Here is a 25742-nt window from a genome sequence, read left to right as displayed (position 1 = left end):
TTTTTCTTCTTATTTGCAGCGTATTTTACCCATAGGAAACAATGGGTAAATGCAAAAGCACAGCAAAAAACGCAGGTCTCACGTATTGCTGTTATTTTCTGGTGCAAAAACCTGACCTGACATTTGATCAGCTGACATCTGCCTCTAACAGCCGCGGGTGGAATCACGATCCACCCGCGGCTGTTAACATGTTAAATGCCTCTGTCAATCTCTGACATGACCATGGGTCGCCATGAAACCCTGGGGTCTGCTGGAGACCCCCTATGGTTGTCATAGAATAAAAAAAGTTATAAGTATGGGAAGCAGGGGAGCAAAAAAGCGGAAATGCAAAAACGAAAATGGGGTTAAAATACCCTCGGATGTTATTTGGAGAGTTTTTCCACCATTCTTGTTTAACCCCTTCATGATGCCACCATTTTTTTTTTTCCTCCCCTTCTTCCCAGAATCATTACATTTTTTTTTATTTTTCTGTCCACAGACATGTGATGGCATGTTTTATGCGTTGTACTTTTAAGCGACACCATTTGTTTGATCACAAAGTGTATTGGAAAATGGGGAAAAAAGTGGAGAAAAAATGTGAAAAAAAATTGTGAAAAAAATGCAATTCTGATATTGTGTTTTTTTGGGGATATTTTTTTACGGTGTATATCGGGTGGGAAAACTGACCTCGCAGTCTGATCATCCTCATCAGTACGATTACAGTGATACCCGAAGTGTTCAGGCTTTTTACTATTTTAGTGGTGAAAAATATAGTTTTTTTTCATCTTTCGGTGGAAGGAGCTGTGCGAGGGCTTATTTTTTTGTGAGTGAGAATGGACGAAAATTGACCATAAAATTGGTCATTTTTTTTCTCGTATGCAAAGAAAACAGGACGTCTGGACGCAAACAAACACCCTCGTGTCATTATTCTAACACAGAAGAAGGAATGAAAGTGTGAACATTTCTCACATTTACAGTCTGGGGTGATTTTTATATCAAATATTTATTCAGAAGGCAAAAAAAAAAAAAAAAATAGAAACAAATAGAAGCTCCTACCCACCCAGCCCAACTCCCCTGCCAGGACTCTTTGCCCTCAACCATCATGGCGGCTCGGAGAGACATAACATCCGGTCACGTGGCGCAACAACCGGAAGTGAAGATGCTTGGAGCCCACGTGAAGGTAACAGCTCGGCGTGCCCGCTCTCTGCAGGGTCAGTGCTCGTCAGATGTGTGACAGGTGTCTGGATCCGGCACATGCGTGGGGTTAGGACAGTTATGGAAGAACTACAGGTGCCAGCGAGAGCACGCAGCGTGCTGGCTGAAAGGGCATGCTGGGATATGTAGTCCTTGCAGCTGTCATTTAGAGGGGATTCTCCTGGCTGCGGGCCAATAAAGTGGAACAGTTCTGCGGTTTGTTTCCCGGATATAACTGCAGGATTGTGTGCAAGAGCTCTGCTCGCTGCCACATTATACAGAGATTTATCCCAAAAAGTGTTAAAAAAATATATATAGTGTGTGTGAGCATATATATATACTACTCAAAAAAATAAAGGGAAATGTTAGTGTTCCCTCTTTTTTTTAGCTGTGTGTGTGTGTATATATATATATATATAATTTTTATTTTTTTTTTCTAAAGAGGACTTGCACTTTTGAGGACAACTATCTGTCTGCAAAGGTGGATGACTCCTTTAAAAAAAAAAAAAAATATATATATATATATATATATATAAAATTACTAAAAAATATAAAATAATACACACATTTTTCCTATCATACATTTTTAAAGATATATATATATATATTTTTTTAGTTTTATATAGTTTACCTTAAAAAATGAATGATAAAAAAAAGTGTGTATATATACCTACACATTTTTTTTCTTTTAGACTTTTTTTTAATCAAAATTTTTTTTAAACGATACTTTTTTTTATTTTATACCTACTTGTCTAAAATATATATATATATAATTAAAATATGGCGCTTCTGCCCTATTGCTTTAGCACTGGAGCGTGCAGATGCCATATTATGAGTGATGTGGATGTGATTGGCCCTGGACAGGCCCTTTACGGGTGATTGTCCCACATTTGAGCCAGAACATAAAACCCGGTCTGTCCAGACATTTTAATCTGCCTTCTATGGTTCTTGCAGATATCCGAGCACGGACCGACATACACGGACTGCCCTGGCCGTCCACAGCCTCCTAGACCTGTATGGAGCTGTCGCGCCCTGGTCGGGAGACCTGCACCCAGTCCGTGCTCGCAGCAATTTGCACGAATGTCTGAAGTGACCCTTAACCAACAGCAGGGTTTACAGACGCCAAATCCCCACTGTCCAATGTTAAAGGGATCCTCTGAACTAATCTCCTTTGTTCCCTCTCTTTCAGCGCTGGGTGAAGGATGCCCTGGTTATCCTGGGGGGCGGAGGTTTCCTCTTCTCCTCCATTCTTATTGTTCAAGGGGATGAACGTTTCTATGCAGAATGGTTGATGCCGACATTGCAGAAAGCGATATCGCCTGAACGGGCGCACACCTTGTCCCTGAAGTTTGCGGCTCTTGGTCTTGTCCCACGATGTGCTCAGCATCATTCACAACATCTGGTACGAATGCGAGGAGTTGTCGTTCTGCAAAAAATAGGAGCGGCAAGTAGGGTTCCTTAGTCTGGGGCATTTCATTACTGAGCAAGTCTGTCTGTTAAAGGGAAAGTCAACTTCTAACAGCCCCTAGTAAATGGCGCTGCTCCTCTGTACTTCGCGCTGTATTCCCCGCCAGTCTCGGGTGTCTCTTTTGCTCAGATTAAGCGTGAAGGCTGCAACTGATCAGCGCTGATTGCCTGCAGTGTTCATGTAGTGCCCCTGCCAAAAGTTGATACCAAGAGTATGGCGTGAAGCACAGTGCTGACACCAATCTGGGGTGTTTAGGTATTTTTTTCCCACCCAACAGACTATGGCAGCACATTGCTTTTTCTCTTGAAAAACGCCGACTTTCCATGCCCGGAGAGTATAGTTTTGCAGCAGAGAGCCACAGACTTAATTAATTCTAGAATGTGAAGACCTGGCTTGGTGGCTGCAGCAAGGATTCCTCATGGTAATTATCTTCCATCTGTTAACCCAAACTTTTTTTTTCTTCTTCCTAGGAGACTACAGTACTAGGTTACAAGTTCCGAAACCCCGTGGGCCTGGCTGCCGGGTTTGATAAGCACGCAGAGGCTGTAGATGGACTCTTCAAAATGGGCTTTGGTTTTGTAGAAATTGGAAGTGTAACCCCGGACCCCCAAGAAGGAAACCAGAAGCCCAGAGTGTTTCGCCTTCCTGAAGACCAGGCCATTATCAACAGGTGACGGATGATTCACTCTATTCATTAGTGTCCAAACTCCCATTAGTCTGTTCCAGTCTCCACCATATGTATGTGTCTGCGATTATGGGGCATGAGCGCCACACGCAGTGAGGTTATTAATGGTCTGCTGCAGGAGACACTTCTGTGTAATCACTGATCAGTCTGGTCCCAAATGTGCGTGATGGTAGACAGGTCTGGAGATGCTGCTCACAGTAGCACCAGCAACATGCGGCCTGGTGCTGTCGTATTGAGAAAACATCCCAGGAATGGGACCAGTGGGACATTGGCGCCTTCTGGCTCTGCCCACGTGTGGTCTCCAGATCAATATCTGGCTATCGTTGTGTCCGAGAGAAAAGCAGAACTCATCGCCAAAGAGAATAGACCATGGGGAGCTAACTGCATGCAAATATTTGTACATCCTCTAAATAAAACAAATAAGATTTTTTTTTCAGGCAGCAAGCAATCCAGATATGTTCCCTCTTTACGACCAATGATGTTTTATTAAAAAGTACTGCAGACCCCGGAGAGGAGTCCGGGCACAGAGGGAAGAGTCACCTCCAGTTTCTCCCTGCCTGACTCATCCAGACAAGAGAAAGATTGCTGTATCTAAGTCTATTAAATATTGTGATAAATTCTGTGATTAATCTGTTGTTGTGCACTTTTCTCCAGATATGGATTTAACAGTCACGGTATAGCTGTGGTTCGCCACCGGCTGCTGCGGAGGGCAGAGACGCAGAAGACCCTGACTGCTGGTGAGTAGGAGACATCTGACTACTAACAACAATTTACAATTAATTCCATATATTTTTGTCCTGGTTTTTCTCTGTGGTTATTTTTCTTCTTCAATCACATATAAAGTAAAATTGTGAATTTGTTTCTTCCAAAGAAAAGTGCAGGTTACTCAAGATTTGAGGTTTTTTTTTTTTCAGTGTCAAATCTTACAAGTTTATACTACGATTTAATTCTGAAAAGGGAGTAATTAAGCAAAGAATAGTCCGACTTTTGTGTTATGTTTTTCCAGAGGGAATGCCACTGGGTATAAATTTGGGAAAGAATAAAATATCGGAAAACGCAGTTGCCGATTACACAATTGGAGTGCGTGAACTCGGACCCCTGGCCGACTACCTAGTTATCAACGTGTCGAGCCCGAATACCCCCGGACTGAGAGCTCTTCAGGGCAGAGAGAAGCTGCACCATCTGCTGGCCAAGGTATGAAAGGGAACCTGACAGCGGCTTCCTGCTCTCCGTCTCCAGACAAGTCCCTTTTTCTATAAAGATTTGTTTTACCCCCAGGGCCCACCCTCACCCCCTTCTGACATTTCTCATTACTCTGACCCAGCCCTCTGGTCTTTTTTTTTTTTTTTTTTTTTTTTTTTTTTTTTTCCCCAGGGACCACTTTCTGGACTTCTCTTAATTTTTTTTTTTTTCTCTCTCTGGGCACACCCACTGACCCGTCTTCTGGCATTCTCATTCTCCAGGGCCAGCCCTTTAGGCTTCTTTTTTTTGCCTAGTCATCTTTTTTTATTCTTAACCCAGGACTGCCTTCTAGGCTTCTCTTACCCCATGGTTCGGGCAACATAAAGTGGATGACATGTTCTCACAATTCTGATCCCCAGTCAGCGTGTTTGACGTTTATACCTTCTGCCTCCAATGTTCACTATATACAGATATAGTTGTAACTTTTTGGATTGACACGATGGTTATATTTAAGGATGCTTTATTATCTAGTTGAGGCTTTTTTTCTTTGTCTTGACACATAAGTGGTGGTACAGAAATCTTTATATACGATGCCTTCATTGCAGGTAGTAAACGCTCGGAACTCACTGCCCTATGAACACCGGCCTGCAATACTCGTGAAGATAGCGCCCGATCTGTCCCGAAGTGATAAAGAAGACATTGCCGCTGTAGTGACCGAGGTGCAGTGATCATGCCCTGACTCTTTTGTGTGCTGTCGTGGGGCATATATATATTAACCACTATGCTTTCGTCTGCAGCTCGGCATAGAAGGTCTGATAGTCACCAACACAACCGTTAGCCGCCCCTCGACGCTGAAGGACCCTTGTAGCATAGAGGCGGGCGGGTTAAGTGGGGCTCCTCTACGAGATTTGTCTACACAGACTATTAAAGAAATGTATGCATTGACCTCAGGTGAGGCCGAAGGTTGAATCTGGTTGTACTGGGGTCACTGCCGTCAACTTCTTGTATGTGACATTGTGTTACTCGCTCAGGCCAAGTCCCTATCATTGGCGTAGGGGGAGTCAGCTGTGGGTTAGACGCTCTGGAGAAGATCCGTGCCGGGGCCTCGCTTGTTCAGCTATACACAGCACTTACTTATCAAGGACCCCCTGTTATAGGAAAAGTGACACGGGAGCTGGAGACGTTACTTATGTAAGTAGCAGAGGATCCTTGTGCGTTCTGTTTTCTTGCAAGGTGGTCAGATGTGTAGGTCCTTATCGCAGTCTAGATCCTATAAAGACGTACGCCCTTGCCCCCATGAAGTAATGTCCCTCGTCCTGGCTCCTTTTTAAGTAATCTCCATCCTGGGCCCCATAGTATAACTTTTTTCCCCCATGCGGGGCCCCTTCCTGCTAAAGTGTCCCCCATTCTACAAGCAAGCACTACAGCTGCAATGCATGGCAGTAGTGGCACTTTGGGGTCAAAAACCACTTGACGGATTCCTTTTGATAGGTATGGACATCTTTGGAGACATCATCTATTGCATTTAGAATTTGCGTCCAAAGGTTTGAAGAGATATGCAGTAGACACAAAACATGAGAAACTTGGTTGCAAAGGTCGCCATACCCTTTAAAACACATACTGTATCGGACATGCCAGAGACCTAACCGGAGAATCAAGTCCAGAATGACCCAGTGGGAAGCGGAGAGATTCATTAAGAATTTAGTTTCTTACCCCCTTCCCGGCTCTCTTGAATCCAGCAAAATGGTGGCTGGTCAGCTACTGGTTGGGAAGAATTTGCGCCAATTGCATTGCCATACATTTTGGATACTGTAAATGAGAGCAGAGGGAATAATCTGTGTTCTGTCTTCTTTACAGCGATCAAGGGTTTTCCAGCGTCTCTGAAGCAGTCGGTGCGGCTCATAGGAGCAAAAGTCAGAACACGGCTGCAAAGTCCTAATAAAAATCCACAGCGGTGTAAAGATTTCCAAAAGGTGGAGGAGACGGCTGTGCAGCAGTGATGAGCATTTTACATTGACACTATCTATACTGGAATTATTAATTCCTATCACAAGGGCTGAGCCATATATGCAAGCAACAATGGCGGATTCTTCACCCTGGGATAGTAGGAGACAAGGAGACTCACGATGACGACTTCATGGACCACATTATAAAGTCTGGATTTGATCCCTTTAATAAAATCACTTTAACAGATCATTTGTGGAAGTATTTAAATTGTATTACTCCTGGGGGAAAAAAATGGAGACGTAACTGAAGAGCAAGAAAACCTCTGAGGTGCCCTATTCCATCTTTCCACTTGGCTCAAGTCTCCGCTTTTCTGATTTCCTCCTTGCTCCTGGGCGTTCCTACAGGCAGTTTGCTTCCACAAGATGGTGTTGTGACGACATCTGCATTTGGGGGCGTAGAAAGCGGACGGTGGAGCTGCACAGCTCCATCAACGGAATAGTGGCCGCGGCTGGGTACTGCACATCCGCCACCTAATGATTGTAAGAGAGCGGATGTGCAGTACCCAGCCGCGGCCACTATACTGTCCGTGGAGCTGTGCAGCGGCACAACTGAGCAATTCAGGCATCGGGAACAGCTGATTGTCGGGGTGCTGGGTACTGCACCCCCCCCACCCACCCACCCAACAGACTTAGGGTAGTTCAAAGTCAGTGTTAAAGTTTCTTGTAGTTTGTGTATTTTGGTGCTCAAAACATCTTTTTGCAATTGGATTTCATTAAAAATCTTACTTTTACAAGCTCTTTATTTCCCTGCTTGTTCACCTTTGATGAGGTCTGTGGTCATAAATCAGCTGAGAGGCGAGAAAGACGGAGAAAAAAATTACCAGCACCCCATCAGACCGAGCTCACTGACTGATGCTCAGTGAACTCTTTCTGCAGCCAGTGCAGGATGGAAGCCGCTGAAGATAAAAACTCTGCAAACTGTTTGACGAAATCCAATTGCGGAAATTTTTTTTTGGCCCAAAATGCTTGTATTAAGGTGGAAAAAAAGTCCTGAAAAGTGGACAACCCCTTTTAATAAACATCTGTGCCTTTGAAAGAAATAAACATTTACAACAAAAATGCGACACAAAACAAGAAATACAATCAATCCGATTTTTTTTTTTTTTAATTAATCAAAAACAGAATTTTTCGTGCAAATATTGTCTACAATACGTCCCTTGAAAAATAAAAGGGAGGCTGCAAACATGTTAGGAAGATGTAAATGTATTAAAAATGTGAAAAAATTAAAATATTCTGTGGTTCACAAGGTCAATAATGGCTCCATGTACTTCAGGCTCTAAAGATGCCCTCAATCGATAATTAATAAATCATTTTATATATATTATAGTGCTAACATTTTATATTATATATAATCTTGGAATTAAAGAACTTTCTTCCACATCTGCAATGCAGAGAGTACCAATATGACCGCGCTAGCAGAGCACAGCACACGGGTGTACCAAGATGGCCGCTACTTCCGCTCAAACCGGAAGTGAGCAGCTCTGCCTCACTAAGAGTCAATAAAGTATGTTGAAAGAACCTAAAGGAATTCTGGGATGATGGCGGCGCCCACGGTCTGAGGTAATGTAAGTGGAAGTGTTTGACCGGTTCTGGTTTCGGTCCGTGAAGCGGCAGCTGTGCGTGTGTGTCACCGGGGAGAGGACGGTGTGTGCGGTGTGAGGTGGCGCCCACGCGTCCTGTACCGGCGCCTGTCTCCGGTCTGTCGCTGGCTCGGACTCCGTCTCGCCGTCTAGAGCGGCTTAGTGCGCTGTATATAATGTACAGGAGACCGGGGGGATAATGGCGGCAGCTCCCTGGTTGCTATGGACAACGTCAGCCGGTGTCTCCTCCAGATCAGCCGTTATTGTGCGACACTGCCGTACATCGCGCCCGGGCGGTCACTGCTCGTTAACCCTTTCCTCTTCTGCATGTTATTTTTTTTTAATTTCCTCCAGGAGCCATAATATCATCTTTCTGCCCCCGGAGCTTGTTGTTTGTGGGACGAGTCTTCAGTGATGATATTGTCTGTTCTGTGTGCAGATTTTCTGGGACCCCTGAGGACTTGTCGTATGCGCTTCTTTCTCTTCATACCATTTTGGGGCCCAGATCAGGTTTTTATTCCATTATTATTGGAGGTGCAGCTTTGTCCCCTCTACACCCCCCCAAAAAAAAAAATCAAACAAAGAAATCGGCACTTAAGATTTTTTTTTTTTTTATTTGCAGCTTTTACATTTAACCAATCTAATGTTTTGATTGGGTTTTTTTGGGGTGAAGAGATCCAGAGCTTAACTTTTTTTTCTTCTACTGGAAGAATGATGTTGGGGAAAAAAAATAAATAAATATATATATATATATATATATACACACCCTCTTTACACTGTATGTGAATAGTGATTGTTTGGCTTTCACCAGAGGGCCAAGATGGAGACAGGGCCTTCAGAAGCTCGTCAGCGCCCAGTGGGAGGGGGTATGGGATGGCACCCAGTTGGGCACACTACCTGGATGGCATTACTTACAGGGGTTGTCCAGACTCTGTGACTGCACATTCTTGAAACCTCACAGGGGCGCACTGCGCACTTTGCAGATTCTCTGGGGCTGGCTTTCAAATATCCACCGGTATGTGATTTGCATACAAGCTGTCACGTGCCGACCAGACCTGCACAGCCGCACTCAATATACCAGCCTGGACTCGTGTCGTTGAAATGTGCCCAAAAGTATGCAAACTGCATGTTTGTGGAAATGTGATCTACTGGCCCCGGAGAAACCCGTACAGCATGTGGTGTTCATTCAGATCTGAAGTCACAACCCCTTTAAAAGTTGCTGTCCATGATTGACAGCTTTGAAATGGTTATACAGCAGCTCTGATCGCTGCTGTTAGAAGTAGCCAGCGCCCCTCCTGTGTCTCCTGCACCTACATTCCTACCCATGACAGATCTATACACCATGGGGCATGGAAGGGTTGATCATTCGTTTCTGCTGAACTGCTGTTGACTCCTATCTCCCTACCTATCAGAGCATGCTTGAGACTGGTGGGCACAGGTGTCTTACGTAGATTACCAACCTTAAAGCCAAACTCATGCCATGTCAGGCAGCCACAGATGATCTGGACTATGGAAACAACCAAGCCCAGCTACAGTGCTGTGTTTTATGGAAATTGCAGATGCAGGGTAGCACAATTGCAATTTGCTTGTGGCTGCAACACATGGGAATACTCCTTAGGCCCCCTTCACACGTCTGCGTAAAAAAAGTACAAGACGGTCTCTTATTACTATCCGTGTGGTTTTCTTTTGGCCATATCTGTATACATGTGTACTCTGTGTGATTTGTACTGGAATAGAATTGAAATTACAGATTTTTAAGTGCTAAAGTTGTGAAAAGATAGATATCTGTGAGAGATAATTAGTGACTTGCATGTGTTTATTACTGTACATGGAGATCTAATAAATGAAATAAAGCTACATGTGGTCCTCCCTATTTTTGTTAACCAGTCAAGGTATAGCAGACTGGTGTGGACATGTTATCAGGCTGGGAAGGTCCCTAGTTATTGGGCCGTTCCCAGACTAAAAATACCAGCCGTCAGCTGTCCCAGAATCGTCGCATCACATTAGATGCACCTGTTCTGGCGCTTGTCCTTCGCTCTTCCTGATTGCCCTGCTCTGGCAATATGGGTATTTTTAGTTGGGGTTGATGTCAGCTGTGAATTGCCTCGAAGCACAGCTGACATCAAGCTCTGGTGTTAGTAATGGAGAGGTGTCTATCAGACACCCTCACAACTAGCCCAGTAATAAAAAATAAAAAAAACCCACACACTTTATTTTTTGATAAACACTCCCCGACACTTTCTCTGGTTCACCAATTTATTAAAGAAAAAAAAATCCCACTCGGTTCCGACGTGGCACAGAGAGTCTGCTGTATTCCACAAATGGAAATCTGACAAACATAAAAAGAGTGAAATAGAAACAAGACGCTGTGCCTCGTTCACCAATCAGGGTATGTTGCTGCGGTCAGGAATGGCTCAGTATTTGCTCCGGATTTGACGCAGGTGAATTCTGCACCAAATCTGCATCTGAGGTCACTGACAGGTCACCTGCGTTTTTACATGCATTTTTGTTGTTTTTTTTTTTTTCATTGCCTGCGTTGTTTTGTCACTTGAAATAAAGCTAATTGAAAGGTGGCTTCTGGGAAGGAAAAAAAAAGTGATTTCCTATTTGCAGATATATCGGGGTATGTTCCCATGGTCAGTAAATTCTGTTGGTTGGATGCTGCGTACATCTGCAGCGTCCAGCTGTTACAGCATAGTGGATGGGATTTCAAGAAATCCCATGCCCACTGTGTGCACCGATGCCCGCGGCTCACCCACAGAGACGGACATGCGGCACTTCTTTTCAGACTGCAGCATGTCAATTTATGTTCAGTCTCCGCTGCGTAAATTACCCATTCACGATCGTTAGATGCGGTAAAACCGCATTGTCTTCCTAGTCACATGCGTATTAAGTGCGGGAACGCAGCTCACTATGCATGTGTGCTATTTTACATAATGGTGAATCTTGTGACACAGCCAGACGTACATGACACAGGAAGTGGAGGCAAGCACACAGAGAGGTCCCCTCCTTTTTAATGAATAAAAATTACTTTAAACCCTTACTGCCATTGGACGGAATAGTACGTCCAATGGCATTACCCCCGCTTTGAAGAGGGCTCCGGTGATGAGCCAACATCAAATCCGTGACATAGCTGTTTTGAACAGCTGACATGTGCCTGCAATAGGCGTGGGTGGAATCACAATCCACCTGCTCCTTTTAACTTGTTAAATACTGCTGTCAATTCATAAATGCATTCACCAGTGACCCCCGTCACGTGATCGGGGGTCATCGGTTCGTCAGCATAACAACCAGAGGTCTCCTATGGTTGTTGATGCCGGATTGCTAAGCGCCTCCCTGTTGTCGGCGCTCAAAGCAATGCATTAATTCTACTACATACAGGCGATCTGAGCATCGCCTGTATGTAGCTTAGGCCACCAGAGACCGGCTTCATGCAAGACCATTCTTCCATGGCCCAGCAGGGCGGGGATGGAGGTGTGACAGGGGCGGGGCTTTGGTCATAAGGGGGCGGGGCTATGGACTTGGTTGTAGTGTAGCAGTGCATACTTATCATTTAATTATAACATTTATAATGTGACTCAGCTCACCATAGGTTTTGAATGAGTGGAAGCACCTGGCTTGTTTCTCTGTTTCAGTGGGAGCACTGGGCTACTTATACTGATGACCGTCACTGCTAATGATGATTGGAACCTACAAGGAAATGGAGCATTGAGCACTTAAGAAAAGTTGTACTGGAGTACTGTACATGCTGATTATTTTCTAATCATCAGAAAATGTATGTGTGGTTCCCCCCGTCCTGTCCAGCTCTGTGTGGCTCCCCCTGTTGTACAGCTGGAGTCACACATAGCAATCTCGCTAGCGAGATCGCTGCTGAGTCACAACTTTTGTGACGTAACAGCGATCTCACCAGCGAGATCGCTGTGTGTGACAGCGATCAGCGAGCGGCCCGTATCACTGATCGCTGTAAGAAACCGCTGGACATTTTTTTTGGAAGCTGGGCTCCCGCTGGCCAGCACGCATCGCTGCGTTGACAGGCGGGAGACCAGTGATCAGCTGTAAAAAATAGAATTAGAATAAAAAATATTGTTATTCTCACCTTCTGACGTCCCGCGCAGCCTTCCTCTCTCCACGCTCCGGTCCCAGTGATCCTTTGCACGAATGACCGCGAGACTTCGCGCTCCCGCGAGACCGTGACGTCTCGCGGTCATTCTCGCAAAGGATTACTGGGACCGGAGCGTGGAGAGAGGAAGGCTGCGCAGGATGTCGGAAGGTGAGAATAACAATATTTTTTATTTTAATTCTATTTTTTACAGGGATGGCATGTGATGCCGGGCGCTTGGCATCGCTGTGCTGATCGCTGGTGAAGCTGTCTGTGTGACAGCTCACCAGCGATCACATAGCGACTTACCAGCGATCCTGACACCTTGATATTGGTGTCGGTATCGCTGGTAAGTCGCTATGTGTGACTCCAGCTCATGCATGGCTCCCCTGTCCCATCCTTGTATAAATGGCTCTGCTCCCATCCTCCCATCCTTGCATACATGGCTCTGCTCTCACTCTCCCATCCTGTATGCATGGCTCTGCTCCCACTCTCCTATCCTGTATGCATGGCTCTGCTCCCACTCTCCTATCTTGTATACATGGCTCCCCTGTCCCATCCTGTATACATGGCTCCTCTCCCACCCTCCCTCCCCTGTATATATGGCTCCGCTCCCACCCTCCCTCCCCTGTATACAGTCATATGTAAAAGTTTGGGCACCCCTATTAATGTTAACCTTTTTTCTTTATAACAATTTTGGTTTTTGCAACAGCTATTTCAGTTTCATATATCTAATAACTGATGGACTCAGTTATATTTCTGGATTCAAATGAAGTTTATTGTACTAACAGAAAATGTGCAATCTGCATTTAAACAAAATTTGACCGGTGCAAAAGTATGGGCACCCTTATCATTTTCTTGATTTGAACACTCCTAACTACTTTTTACTGACTTCCTGAAGCACTAAATTGGTTTTGTAACCTCATTGAGCTTTGAACTTCATAGCCAGGTGTATCAAATCATGAGAAAAGGTATTTAAAGTGGCCACTTGCAAGTAGTTCTCCTATTTGATTCTCCTATGAAGAGTGGCATCATGGGCTCCTCAAAACAACTCTCAAATGATCTGAAAACAAGGATTATTCAACATAGCTTTTCAGGGGAAGGATACAAAAAGTTGTCTCAGAGATTTAACCTGTCAGTTTCCACTGTGAGGAACATAGTAAGGAAATGGAAGAACACAGGTACAGTTCTTGTTAAGCCCAGAAGTGGCCAGCCAAGAAAAATATCAGAAAGGCAGAGAAGAAGAATGGTGAGAACAGTCAAGGACAATCCACAGACCACCTCCAAAGACCTGCAGCATCATCTTGCTGCAGATGGTGTCACTGTGCATCGGTCAACAATACAGCGCATGCATAACGCCTTTTTGTATGACCAAACAACTCAATCTTTGTTTCATCAGTCCACAGGACCTTCTTCCAAAATGTAACTGGCTTGTCCAAATGTGCTTTTGCATACCTCAGGCGACTCTGTTTGTGGCGTGCTTGCAGAAACGGCTTCTTTCGCATCACTCTCCCATACAGCTTCTCCTTGTGCAAAGTGCGCTGTATTGTTGACCGATGCACAGTGACACCATCTGCAGCAAGATGATGCTGCAGGTCTTTGGAGGTGGTCTGTGGATTGTCCTTGACTGTTCTCACCATTCTTCTTCTCTGCCTTTCTGATATTTTTCTTGGCCTGCCACTTCTGGGCTTAACAAGAACTGAACCTGTGTTCTTCCATTTCCTTACTATGTTCCTCACAGTGGAAACTGACAGGTTAAATCTCTGAGACAACTTTTTGTATCCTTCCCCTGAAAAGCTATGTTGAATAATCTTTGTTTTCAGATCATTTGAGAGTTGTTTTGAGGAGCCCATGATGCCACTCTTCATAGGAGAATCAAATAGGAGAACTACTTGCAAGTGACCACTTTAAATACCTTTTCTCATGATTTGATACACCTGGCTATGAAGTTCAAAGCTCAATGAGGTTATCAAACCTATTTAGTGCTTCAGGAAGTCAGTAAAAAGTAGTTAAAAGTGTTCAAATCAAGAAAATGATAAGGGTGCCCATACTTTTGCACCGGTCAAATTTTGTTTAAATGCAGATTGCACATTTTCTGTTAGTACAATAAACCTCATTTGAATCCAGAAATATAACTGAGTCCATCAGTTATTAGATATATGAAACTGAAATACCTGTTGCAAAAACCAAAATTGTTATAAAGAAAAAAGGTTAACATTAATAGGGGTGCCCAAACTTTTACATATGACTGTATATGGCTCCGCTCCCACTCTGCCTCCCTTGTATATATGGCTCCGCTCCCACCCTCCCTCCCTTGTATATATGGCTCCGCTCCCACCCTCCCTCCCTTGTATATATGGCTCCGCTCCCACTCTCCCTCCCCTGTATATATGGCTCCGCTCCCACTCTGCCTCCCCTGTGTATATAGGCCGCTTCCACCCTCCCTCCTTTGGATCTATGGCTCCGCTCCCACTCTGCCTCCCTTGTATATATGGCTCCGCTCCCACCCTCCCTCCCTTGTATATATGGCTCCGCTCCCACCCTCCCTCCCTTGTATATATGGCTCTGCTCCCACCCTCCCTCCCTTGTATATTTGGCACCGCTCCCACTCTCCCTCCCCTGTATATATGGCTCCGCTCCCACTCTGCCTCCCCTGTGTATATAGGCCGCTTCCACCCTTCCTCCTTTGTATCTATGGCTCCGCTCCCACTCTCCCTCCCCTGTATATATGGCTCCGCTCCCACTCTCCCTCCCCTGTATATATGGCTCCGCTCCCACTCTCCCTCCCCTGTATATATGGCTCCGCTCCCACCCTCCCTCCTTTTGTATATGTGGCTCTGCTCCCTCTCTCCCTCCCTTGTATATATGGCTCTGCTCCCTCTCTCCCTCCCTTGTATATATGGCTCCGCTCCCACTCTCCGTCCCCTGTATATATGGCTCCGCTCCCACTCTCCGTCCCCTGTATATATGGCTCCGCTCCCACTCTCCGTCCCCTGTATATATGGCTCCGCTCCCACTCTCCATCCCTTGTATATATGGCTCCGCTCCCATCCTCCCTCCCCTGTATATATGGCTCCGCTCCCATCCTCCCTCCCTTGTATATATGGCTCCGCTCCCACCCTCCCTCACTTGTATATATGGCTCCGCTCCCACCCTCCCTCCCTTGTATATGTGGCTCCGCTCCCACCCTCCCTCCTTTGTATATATGGCTCTGCTCCCACTCTCCCTCCCCTGTATATATGGCTCCGCTCCCACTCTCCCTCCCCTGTATATATGGCTCCGCTCCCACTCTCCCTCCCTTGTGTATATATGGCTCCGCTCGGCTCCCCCACCATACTTACCCTCACATCGCTGACCTTGCTTCCCGTCGCTGAACTTCCCTCCCTGCATCTCGCGGCGCTTCAGCCCCTGTGTGGAGCGGTCACATGCTACCGCTCATTAAGGTCTATGAATATGGACGCCACGCCTATGGGAGATGAGTGGCGTCCATATTCATGACCTTAAATGAGCGGTTCACGTGACCGCTCAGCGCTGGATGAAGCCGCCCACGCCGACAGGGACCGCTAGGTGAGTATCAGCTGTTGCACCGCCGCCGGCTCCCCTTGTGTCCGCGGACAGGCAAGGGCACTGCAACGGCCCGGTGCTGGGCCGCGGACCGGTGGTTGGGGACCCCTGGCTTAGGCGATCGAGTTGTGGCAGCGTCTAGCCTCCCATGGAGACTATTGAAGCATTCCAAAAGTAAATAAAAAGTGTTAAATATTAAAAAAAATAAACACAAAAGATCAAGTCGCACCCCCCCCCCATTCGCGTCATTCAAAATAAAACAATAAAAAAAATCAAACATACACATATTTGGTATCACCGCTTTCAGAATTGCCTGGTCTATCAATTAAAAAAAAAAGGATTAACCTGATCGCTAAACGGTGTAGCGATAAAAAAATCGAAACTCCAGAATTACGTTTTTTTTTTGTCGCCGTGACATTGCATTAAAATGCAATAATGGGAGATCAAAAGAACGTATCCGCACCAAAATGGTATTAAAAATAAAAACGTCAGCGCAAAAAAGCCCTCACCCAACCCCAGATCACGAAAAATGGAGACGCTACGGGTCTCCGAAATTTTTTTTTTTTTTTGTAGCAAAGTTTGGAATTTTTTTTCACCACTTAGATAAAAAAGAACCTAGACATGTTTGGTGTCTGTGAACTCGTAATAACTCGTAATGACCTGGAGAATCATAATGGCAGGGCAGTTTTGGCATTTAGAGAACATAGCAAAAAAGCTCACCAAAAAACAAGTGTGGGATTGCCTTTTTTTTGTCATTTCAACGCACTTGTTTTTTTTCCGTTTTCTAGTACACGACATGCTAAAACCAATGGCGTCGTTCAAAAGTACAACTCGTCCTGCCAAAAATAAGCCCTCACATGGCCATACTGACGGAAAAGTACAAAAGTTATGACTCTAGGAAGAAGGGGAGTGATAAACGAAAACTCAAAACCGAAAAAAGCTCAGGGGGTTAAGGGGTTAAAGGAAATTGGCGTGGGGTCCCCCTATATATGGTAACCACAGCCAGAGTAAAGCAGACTACTTGGGCTGGTATTTCAGGCTGGTAAGGATCCAATATCTATGAACCTTACCAGCCTGATAATACCAGGCCGCACCAGTCTGCCTACATTGGATGGTTAGCAAAAATAGTTGGATCCCCTCCAAAATAAAATAGCGTGGGGTCCCCCTATTTTTGCTAATCAGCCAAGGAAAAAGACAGCTGCGGCCTGGTATTCACAGATTGGCGAGGCCCATGGATTTTTGGCCATCACCAGCCTAAAAATAGCAGCCCACAATCCATAGATGCGCCAATTGTGGCACTTTACCCGGCTCTACCCACTTTCCCTGGGGTTCATTTTTGTGGGGTTGATGTCACCTTTTTTATATGGTAAATAGAGGCACAGCCAGAATAAAATCCTTTAACTGAAATAATGACACAGACTCCTTTTAATAATAATCTTTATTTTTATATAGCTCTAACATATAAAACCGCAGCGCTTTACATAAACATTATCATCACCTGTACCCATCGGGGCTCACAATCTAAATTCCCTATCAGTATGTCTTTGCAGTGTTGGAGGAAACCCACACAAACACGGGGAGAACATACAAACTCCTTGCAGATGTTGTCCTTGGTGGGATTCGAACCTAGGACTCCAGTGCTGCAAGGCTGCACTGCTAACCACTGAGCCACCGTGCTAGATCTTAATTAAATCATACTCATTGCATCGTCTATTCCAAGAGAATTAAAATAATCAACAATATCCTGACCTGTCCGCCGAGAAGATATACATACTGTCCCACGATGATTCCAGCTCTGCTACATCTGCATGTCAGGCTGAATGGTGGCATTATGCCACCACTCAGCCTGACATCAAGACACAGCTCAGCTTGAAGATGATGACCGCTCATGACCGGAGATAATGCTGTCCCCGGCGGTCACGTTGCCTGCAGTTCTCGTGATCAGCTGATCGTGAGAACTTGGCTAGTGACTGGAGATAACCCCGGCAGTCACGTACACGGCAGTTCTTGCGGTCAGCTCATCGCGAGAACTGCGGTGTACTCGAACTTCGGGCTGAAACAAGGTAAAACATTATTTAAATTAGTACACGTGTAGTGAACTGCGTTCCCGCACTTACAGTTGTGGCCAAAAGTATTGACACCCCTGCAATTCTGTCAGATAATACTTGGTTTCTTCCTGAAAATGATTGCAAACACAAATTCTTTGGTATTATTATCTTCATTTAATTTGTCTTAAATGAAAAAACACAAAAAGAATTGTCCTAAAGGCAAATTGGATATAATTCCACACCAAACATAAAAAAGAGGGTTGGCAATACTTCTGGCCACAACTGTATATGCATGTGACTAAGAAGATAATGCAGTTTTACCGCATCTAATGATAGTGAACTGAACGTCTCCACCACATAATTTGACATGCTGCGGTCTTGAAAGACGTGCCACATGTGCATCTCCGCAGGGAAGCCGGAGGCGTCTCAGGACGCATAGTGGAGATGGGATTTCATGAAATCCCCTCCACTATGCTGTAACATCTAGACACTGTGGGTTTTTAGGATTTACTGACCGTGAGAACATACCCTTAATTTAAAAAAGAAAAAAAAAAGTCCCACGCAGCTCCAACCTAGTTCAGCTAATTATCTCTTTCCGATATCTATCTACCCGACGTCTCGCTCTATTTTGCACATCTAACACCTAAACATCTGTAATTTTTGTTCTGAATTCCATTTTGGTACATGTCACATGTATGTCATCCATGTGTGGTACGTACTATCATCCTTGCTGCTGACAAAAAAGGGACATTTCTATGTGGGGGTCACTCCGGTCAGTGTGAAAACAAGGACTTGTGTGCAGCCCCGTAGATTATAATGGATGTGCGTGTGTTTCCAGTATAAGTGAAGAATGACACCACACTTCCCGGAAACACAGACATGTGAAGTTGGAAGAACCGTTTCCACCAGAAAGACCATTTGTCAGGTGGACATTGAGGGCAATTTGAGATGATCTTCATACACAGTCAGTGTACGGGCCATGATGTAGACTGACCGCGGGCATTACTCTGAGATGTTTGGGTCTGGAGACCCTCGGCCGGTCCATACGTGTCTGAATTTAGCCAGACAACGGTTGTTTTAGCTGATCGTCTCAAAGTTGGATGTGTTTGAATTCTTTTAGCTGATTCTTTGAGCGGTTGCTACCAAATTATTATTAAGGAGCTGTTGCGAGGTAGTGGACATGACTATAAGGCCTCATTCAGAATTCCCCATTTAACGTACTCAAAAAATGTCATCGGCGTTTGGTCAGTGTCAGTATTCACCATGTCTGTCTTTTTCACATGTGGATAAGTATGTAGATTACAAAGCTGCTTCTCTGCTTTGCAATGTTGACCATGGACTGTACACTGATCCCATCCATGTGCTGCTTGGGATTTTCACAGACCCTTAGGCAGGTATTGGTACTTTTAATCTGTGATGCTGGTAAAAAAAAAAAAAAAGACATCTGTGATTTTTGCATGGACACGTGGCAAAAAACCCCATGGAAATGTGAACAGCCCCATAGAACACATTATAGTCTGTTTGTAAAAAAAAAAAAAAAATGGATGTCTGAATTAGGCCTTATAAGTATTTCATCCTACTTCTGCTGACTACTGATGCGGCTCCTCCACCAGGGGCCTGCAAATTGATTTTCTCACCTCTAGTATCCACCCCTCTTTTCATATGTCTGTCTTTTCTTATATGTCCAGCTTCGAGTCCCCTTTTAGTTTTTTATTTTTCCCTTTAGTGCATGTAATTTTTGTAATTGGAGTTCATTGCACTGTTTGACTTCTCCAGACTTTGTTTGCTGCACATTTGTGGCCGTAGAATAAGTTAGAGATGTTCCATTACTATTTGACCCACTTTCTAATTTCTGAACTCTTCCTAACAATCTCTCTTTCTGCATATGCTTTCATTCATTGCGTTCTGCCTATAACCACAACTCGGTGTGGTCACGTAACCAGTTGCTGATGTTCTTCCTGCCTGTTGCGTCCTGTCTGCCTCTCATCTGGGGACAGGATTTGGACAGGTTGAGAAGAGCATGTCACTCTGCTCCTGATGGCGGCATGAGTTGCTGTGGTGGCTAGTCAAAATGGCAGAACCCTGGTGCCTTCTCCCTGCCCATTGCCAGTGACTGACAGGTCTCTCCCTATGCATGCAGAGAGAAAACAATGGCAGCAAGCAGAAAGAAGCGAAGGGTTATGTGACCCACACCGAGGTGTAGGGGTGTATATTAAAAAAACGGTTTTTAAGAAGAGTTGGGCCATACAGTGGGTACGGAAAGTATTCAGACCCCTTTAAATTTTTCACTCTTTGTTTCATTGCAGCCATTTGGTAAATTCAATAAAGTTCATTTTTTTCTCATTAGTGTACACTCTGCACCCCATCTTGACTGAAGAAAACCCCAGAAATGTAGAAATTTTTGCAAATTTATTAAAAAAAGAAAATCTGAAATCTCACATGGCCATAAGTAATCAGACCCTTTGCTCAGTATTGAGTAGAATCACCTTTTGAGCTAGTACAGCCATGAGTCTTCTTGGGAATGATGCAAAAAGATTTTCACCCCTGGATTTGGGGGATCCTCCGCCATTCTTCCTTGCAGATCCTCTCCAGTTCCGTCAGGTTGGATGGTGAACATTGGTGGACAGCCATTTTCAGGTCTCTCCAGAGATGCTCAATTGGGTTTAGGTCAGGGCTCTGGCTGGGCCAGTCAAGATTGGTCACAGAGTTGTTCTGAAGCCACTCCTTTGTTATTTTAGCTGTGTGCTTAGGGTCATTGTCTTGTTGGAAGGTGAATCTTCGGCCAAGTCTGAGGTCCAGAGCACTCTGGAAGAGGTTTTCATCCAGGATATCTCTGTACTTGGCCGCATTCATGTTTCCTTCAATGGCAACCAGTCGTACTGTCCCTGCAGCTGAAAAACACCCCCATAGCATGATGCTGCCACCACCATGTTTCACTGTTGGGATTGTATTGGGCAGGTGATGAGCAGTGCCTGGTTTTCTCCACACGTACCACTTAGAACTTTTTTGGTGATAATTCTATATTCGTCTCATCAGAACAGAGAATCTTATTTCTCCTAGTCTGGGAGTCCTTCATGTGTTTTTTTACCAAACTCTATGCGGGCTTTCATATGTCTTGCACTGAGGAGAGGCTTCCGTCGGGCCACTCTGCCATAAAAGCCCGACTGGTGGAGGGCTGCAGTGATAGGTGACTTTGTGGAACTTTCTCCCATCTCCCTACTGCATCTGTGGAGCTCAGTCACGGTAATCTTGGGGTTCTTCTTTTCCTCTCTCACCAAGGCTTTTCTCCCATGATTGCTCAGTTTAGCTGGACGGCCAGGTCTAGGAAGACATCTGTTGGTCCCAATCTTCTTTCATTTCATTATGGCTGCCACTGTGCTCTTAGGAACTTTGAGTACTGCAGAAATTCTTTTATAACCTTGGCCAGATCTGTGCCTTGTCACAAATCTGTCTCTGAGCTCCTTGGCCAGTTCCTTTGACCTCATGATTCTCATTTGGTCTGACATGCACTGTGAGCTGTAGGGTCTCATATAGACAGGTGTGCGCCTTTACAAATCAAGTCCTATCAGTTTAATAAAGCACAGCTGGACTCCAATGAAGGAGTAGAACCATCTCAAGGAGGATCACAAGGAAATGGACAGCATGTGACTTATATCTATGAGTGTCTGAGCAAAGGGGCTGAATACGTATGACTGTGTGATATTTAAGTTTTTATTTTTTAACAAAAGTAGCAAAACTTTCTACCTTTCTGGTTTTTTTTTTTCCATCAAGATGGGGTGCAGAGTGTACATTACTGAGGAAAAATGACCTTTTTTGAATTTACCAAATGAATGCAATGAAACAAATTTAAAGGGGTCTGAATACTTTCCGTACCTATTGTATGAAATGAGCTAAAATAGTAGTTTAAAACCCCTTTAACTAAGAACTCATCAGTTAACTCGTGTTGACAGGAAGTTTAATGGGGGCGAACACATGCACCATCACCACCAGGAATGGTATTGACCGTGTTCGACAATGGTTTGGTTGATTGTTTGGCTGCTGGTTCTTGTCTCGTGCCTTTTTTTTTTTTTTTTCGCCATGAATTTTTTGGTTACTGAGCTTCTCCTTGGCGAATCCGCAATAAAACTGCGCTCGGCAAATTTCTAGGTTGCACGACCGCTATGTGTGAACTTATCACTTTTTAGATGTTGCCAATATCTGTGATCATCACCAATTATCATTTCTTTCCAGAAACCACTGATATATGTCGTCACTTTATCAATTCTAAAAGAGGCGCTGTGCCAAATTAAACATGGAGGAGGAAGCGTCTCTGCACCGGCTGGAGGGCAGCGACCCCTCTGATGAAGAAGGAGGGTTAGTGGTGAAGAAGAAGAGCTCCAGCACCGAGCAGCACGTGTTTAAGGCTCCTGCTCCTCGCTCCTCATTGTTGGGCCTGGACTTGTTGGCTGCACAGAAGAGGAAAGAGAGAGAAGAAAAGGAGCGACAGGAGGGGGACAAAAAGACTAAATTGGGTTCTAGAGACTGGGAAGATCGAGAGAAGCCTTCAGAAGGGTCTGGGGACCGGATAAGTCGTGGCAGCCATGGAGACCGGTAAGTGGCAGATAATCGGGCTTTATTCTGGCTCCAAGGGACTTTATTAGAGCTGCTGATATTGTCATAGAGGTGTCTTTATGATTAGTAATGTCTTGTATTTATTTCCAGACACTACAGAACCGCCCGTGTGGAGACTCCATCTTATACTGGTGGAGTGAACGAGGAGTTCTTGGCGCGAAATCGCCAGAGAGAACGCGAGAGGAGGGAACACGGGGTCTATGCATCATCGAAGGACGACAGACGACGGAAGGAGCGAAGTAGCCGAGACAGAGGTAAAGTGATCATCCGAATCGACGCAGCCCGGGGGGACATTTATTATAGCGTTCACAACACTTTTGGGCATTAAAAAAGTTGCATAATACTGCACAAACCTTCTGTAGTCCATAATTTGCAACTTTTTAAGAATTCACCCCTTCTCATTGCACTCTTGGGTAGAGTTCATATAAAGGGGGATAGTGACATTTTTGCAATAGCATTGGCTTAAAATGAGCAGAATTCTAAGTGGTAATGTGTTTCCTGAACTTGGCGTCTTTCCCATAAGTAAATATTATATAATTACTGTTCATCAGATGATCGTAGCCGCAGGAGCAGCAGGTCTGAGCGGGACAGATCAGAGCGGGACGGTGGTTCAGAGCGGAGCTCGCGGCGGAGCGAACCTGACAGTCCACGACATAAGCCCAGAGGTAAAGTGTGATTGTGATTTATGCCCTCCTATATTCCTCCAGCAGAAAGCTTTGTCATGTGTTGTGTATATCCCCTGCAATCTCATACTATGGAGCTATAGGCCCTCAATTGTGTGTCTTCATCATCATATCATGGACATCTTCTCTGTAGTATGATATCCAGTGGAGAATGGCACATTTTTTTTTTTTCCTGGCATAGAAAAACTCCTTTATCCCTCCATATTAAATAGGAATCCCAAGGAGGTAACCAAAGTGTTCCAACGACTTCTTTGCACTGGTTTACATTTTCATATTACTTGTATATGAGTCTTTTTGAGCTGCTAACTTTTTTGTTTTTTCTTCTCTAGACTCCTCCACGCCTTCTCGCTCAGGATGGGAGGAAGAGGACAGTGGTTATGGAGGGTCCCAGCGCTCCCAGTGGGAATCTCCTTCTCCGTCTCCTTCTAACAGAGACTCTGACCGCAGCTTTCGTGGTGACAGAGACAGTTCTAGGAGGGAAAGGTTCGTACTATGTTCCTTTCATGCACATTTCTTATTGCATTGCACCTAGACGACAATAGCTCTGCACATACAGACCTGAAGACGGTGGCATATACTACGTGGTGTACAGCCTCCTAATCCTCACTATTATTTACCCGTGGAAGATAACAGCCCTTGTGAATGTTGTGAGAACAGAAATGAGCTGCCTGTGGGTTAGGACTGAGGATTACGTTTCATCGTAATTGGTTTATTGCAAGGAATGATATAAAGTAGAACTAAAATCACCATTACCCTTTCATTTACTTTGGCACTTTTATTTTTTTCAAGAGCGCACTGCCCATCATGCTCCCCTTTTCCTGCTTGCAGAGGCAGTGCACTCCTGATTGACAGTTCGGCTTGCCCTCACTGAGCGCTCTCCTATGATGCAAACTAGTAGAGATGCTGAAACTGGATAGATCTGTAGCTAACAGTGCGCTAGCTTGGTACTACCACCACAAATTCAGACCATGGACTGTAGAGGAGAGGTGGTTGGTAATCTAGGAAGTGAGCAGTAAAATATAGAATTAAAAATCCCTTCGTTTTTGAGAATAGATATTATTTTTAATACATTGCAAAAGCGGACATTTTATTTCTCTGGTGCCACTGCTGCGAAGATCTGCTCCCGTCTGAATTTTGCTGTAACTGGTTTATGTTGTGGATCTAAAACACAGAAGAGGTGCACAACTGGTTTTTGGTTTAGGAGTGCGGATGCAAAACCTTTGAATGAGGCCTCGATACTGAGACTCGTGCCATCTCCAGCAGACTGTAACATTATAATCTCTTGCTGTTCCATGTTTAGTGAAGTTCTGTTCTCTTTGCTTGTTCTGATGTATTGCAGTGAGAAATTGAGTGAAAGCTATAATTGTATACTACCTTCTCTCTAATATACCTTTCACAGGTCGGTAAGAATCCGGTACACAGATGATACGCCTCTCCCCACTCCATCGTACAAATTCAACGAATGGGCCTCTGAGAGACGCCACCTTGGATCCACGCCTCGTCTCTCTCAGGGAAAAGGTGGGCACGAGCTTTCGTGTTCTTATTTGTACCCGATGCTTTAAGACAATTAAATTGATTGGGTTTAATAATCACTTTTGTAAATGGGTTCTAATAACAACTTTGCATCATTTACCTTCTACAACCTTTGTGTAGTCTGCTTAATGAGCTAACTGGAATCCTATTAGAGCCCGCTATGACTGTCTTATAACTTTTGTTCTGTCATTTTCTGAGCTCATCTTGGCTCATCAAAATTGAATGTGCAGAGAAACCAAGAGCTTGTAAAAGCAAAGGCTGCAACATTTTTAATGAAAACCAATTGCAAAATTTATTTCTTTATAGCTTCATTGGGAGACACAGGTAACCATGGGTGTATGCTGCTGTCACTAGGAGGCTGGTAGTGTGGCAAGCACTCTTGCCTGGAGAGATCTGAGGTGCTGGTGAAGTGGGATGGCAATCCCCGTAGTAGAGAAATGTTCAATCACCGCACACTCTTGATAGATGCTTGTGAAAATTTTATTGTATAGATGCAGCAAAAATAAAATTCAGGTGCAGGGATAGAGAAAATTGTGAGGCGACAAAAACATAATGTTTCGACCCTCACAGGGTCTTAATCATATAGTCACTGTTGGCAAGGTTCACTAACCGGTATAAAGAATATTCTGATTGCAAAGGACACCTGGTTCCAGGGGAGGTCTCTCTCTCAGTACCCTAAAGGGTCAAGTTTCCACTCTGTCAATTCTTTTCCAACAAAATCTGGCCTCCCGTTCCCAAACAAAGACTTTTCTTCAAGGAGTCACCCACCTGGCACCTCCTTATCGTCCTGCCATTCTCCGGTCCTGATTCTCCATCAGGACATGGTAGTTCTCAGACCCGTTCCTTCTTTCTTGCCTAAGGTGGTCTCTTCATTTCACATTTATGAAGAAATTGTCTTTCCCTCTCTATGTCCCTCCAGTTCATCTCCTTGAGAAGTCCCTCCACAAGTTGGATCTGGTCAGAGCTTATCAGAGTTTACCTCACAAGGACTGCTTCCTTTCGCCTCCCTGATGCCCTATTTGTCATCTCTGAAGGTCGTCGTAAGGGACTTCCAAATCCACTATTGTCCGTTGGATTTGTTTGGTAATATTGGAGGCATACCGCGTTCAG

General features: G+C 44.7%; 2 protein-coding genes across 5 annotated transcripts in view; both read left to right on the top strand.

Annotated features, from left to right (window-relative positions):
* The first annotated feature begins 1062 nt into the window (after positions 1 to 1062).
* DHODH (dihydroorotate dehydrogenase (quinone)) lies at positions 1063 to 6702 on the top strand. 2 transcript variants are annotated; one of them, XM_073584539.1, is made up of 9 exons: positions 1063 to 1159; positions 2363 to 2575; positions 3112 to 3311; positions 3981 to 4063; positions 4333 to 4520; positions 5114 to 5227; positions 5306 to 5459; positions 5540 to 5699; positions 6366 to 6702. In XM_073584539.1, exons 1-9 carry the CDS (start codon positions 1082 to 1084, stop codon positions 6445 to 6447), a joined length of 1272 nt encoding a protein of 423 aa, XP_073440640.1. In that variant the 5' UTR covers positions 1063 to 1081; the 3' UTR covers positions 6448 to 6702. The 2 variants fall into 2 exon arrangements, with proteins under 2 accessions (XP_073440640.1, XP_073440645.1); XM_073584544.1 differs by lacking the exon at positions 1063 to 1159 and adding an exon at positions 1181 to 1269.
* Positions 6703 to 7920: 1218 nt separating this feature from the next.
* Positions 7921 to 25742, top strand: part of DHX38 (DEAH-box helicase 38) — a 52551-nt gene continuing 34729 nt past the window's right edge. For 2 of the 3 annotated variants that reach the window (XR_012233940.1, XM_073584517.1), the window contains exons 1-6: positions 7921 to 8074; positions 22036 to 22395; positions 22507 to 22670; positions 22968 to 23081; positions 23429 to 23582; positions 24499 to 24617. Coding sequence is in view for 2 of the 3 variants with exons in the window: in XM_073584517.1 (XP_073440618.1) it covers positions 22097 to 22395; positions 22507 to 22670; positions 22968 to 23081; positions 23429 to 23582; positions 24499 to 24617 (850 nt within the window). In the remaining variant the exon portion in view is untranslated. Of the gene's footprint in view, positions 8080 to 22035; positions 22396 to 22506; positions 22671 to 22967; positions 23082 to 23428; positions 23583 to 24498; positions 24618 to 25742 lie in introns of all 3 variants that reach the window. The other variant, XM_073584524.1, reaches the window with a different exon arrangement.

Source organism: Dendrobates tinctorius, unplaced genomic scaffold (assembly GCF_039654945.1).
Source record: "Dendrobates tinctorius isolate UK_male_01 unplaced genomic scaffold, ASM3965494v1 ptg000009l, whole genome shotgun sequence".
Classification (NCBI taxonomy): Eukaryota; Metazoa; Chordata; class Amphibia; order Anura; family Dendrobatidae; genus Dendrobates; species Dendrobates tinctorius.
The sequence above is the reverse complement of the archived record's forward strand: the minus strand, read 5'-3'. Positions and strand labels throughout refer to the sequence as shown.

Coding starts and splice junctions, on each gene's coding strand:
- DHODH (XM_073584539.1), top strand. CDS start 1,082: ATGGCGGCTCGGAGAGACATAACATCCGGTCACGTGGCGCAACAACCG. Junction 1,160..2,362: donor TGCTTGGAGCCCACGTGAAG/GTAACAGCTCGG, acceptor CCTCTCTTTCAG/CGCTGGGTGAAGGATGCCCT. Junction 4,064..4,332: donor GCAGAAGACCCTGACTGCTG/GTGAGTAGGAGA, acceptor ATGTTTTTCCAG/AGGGAATGCCACTGGGTATA.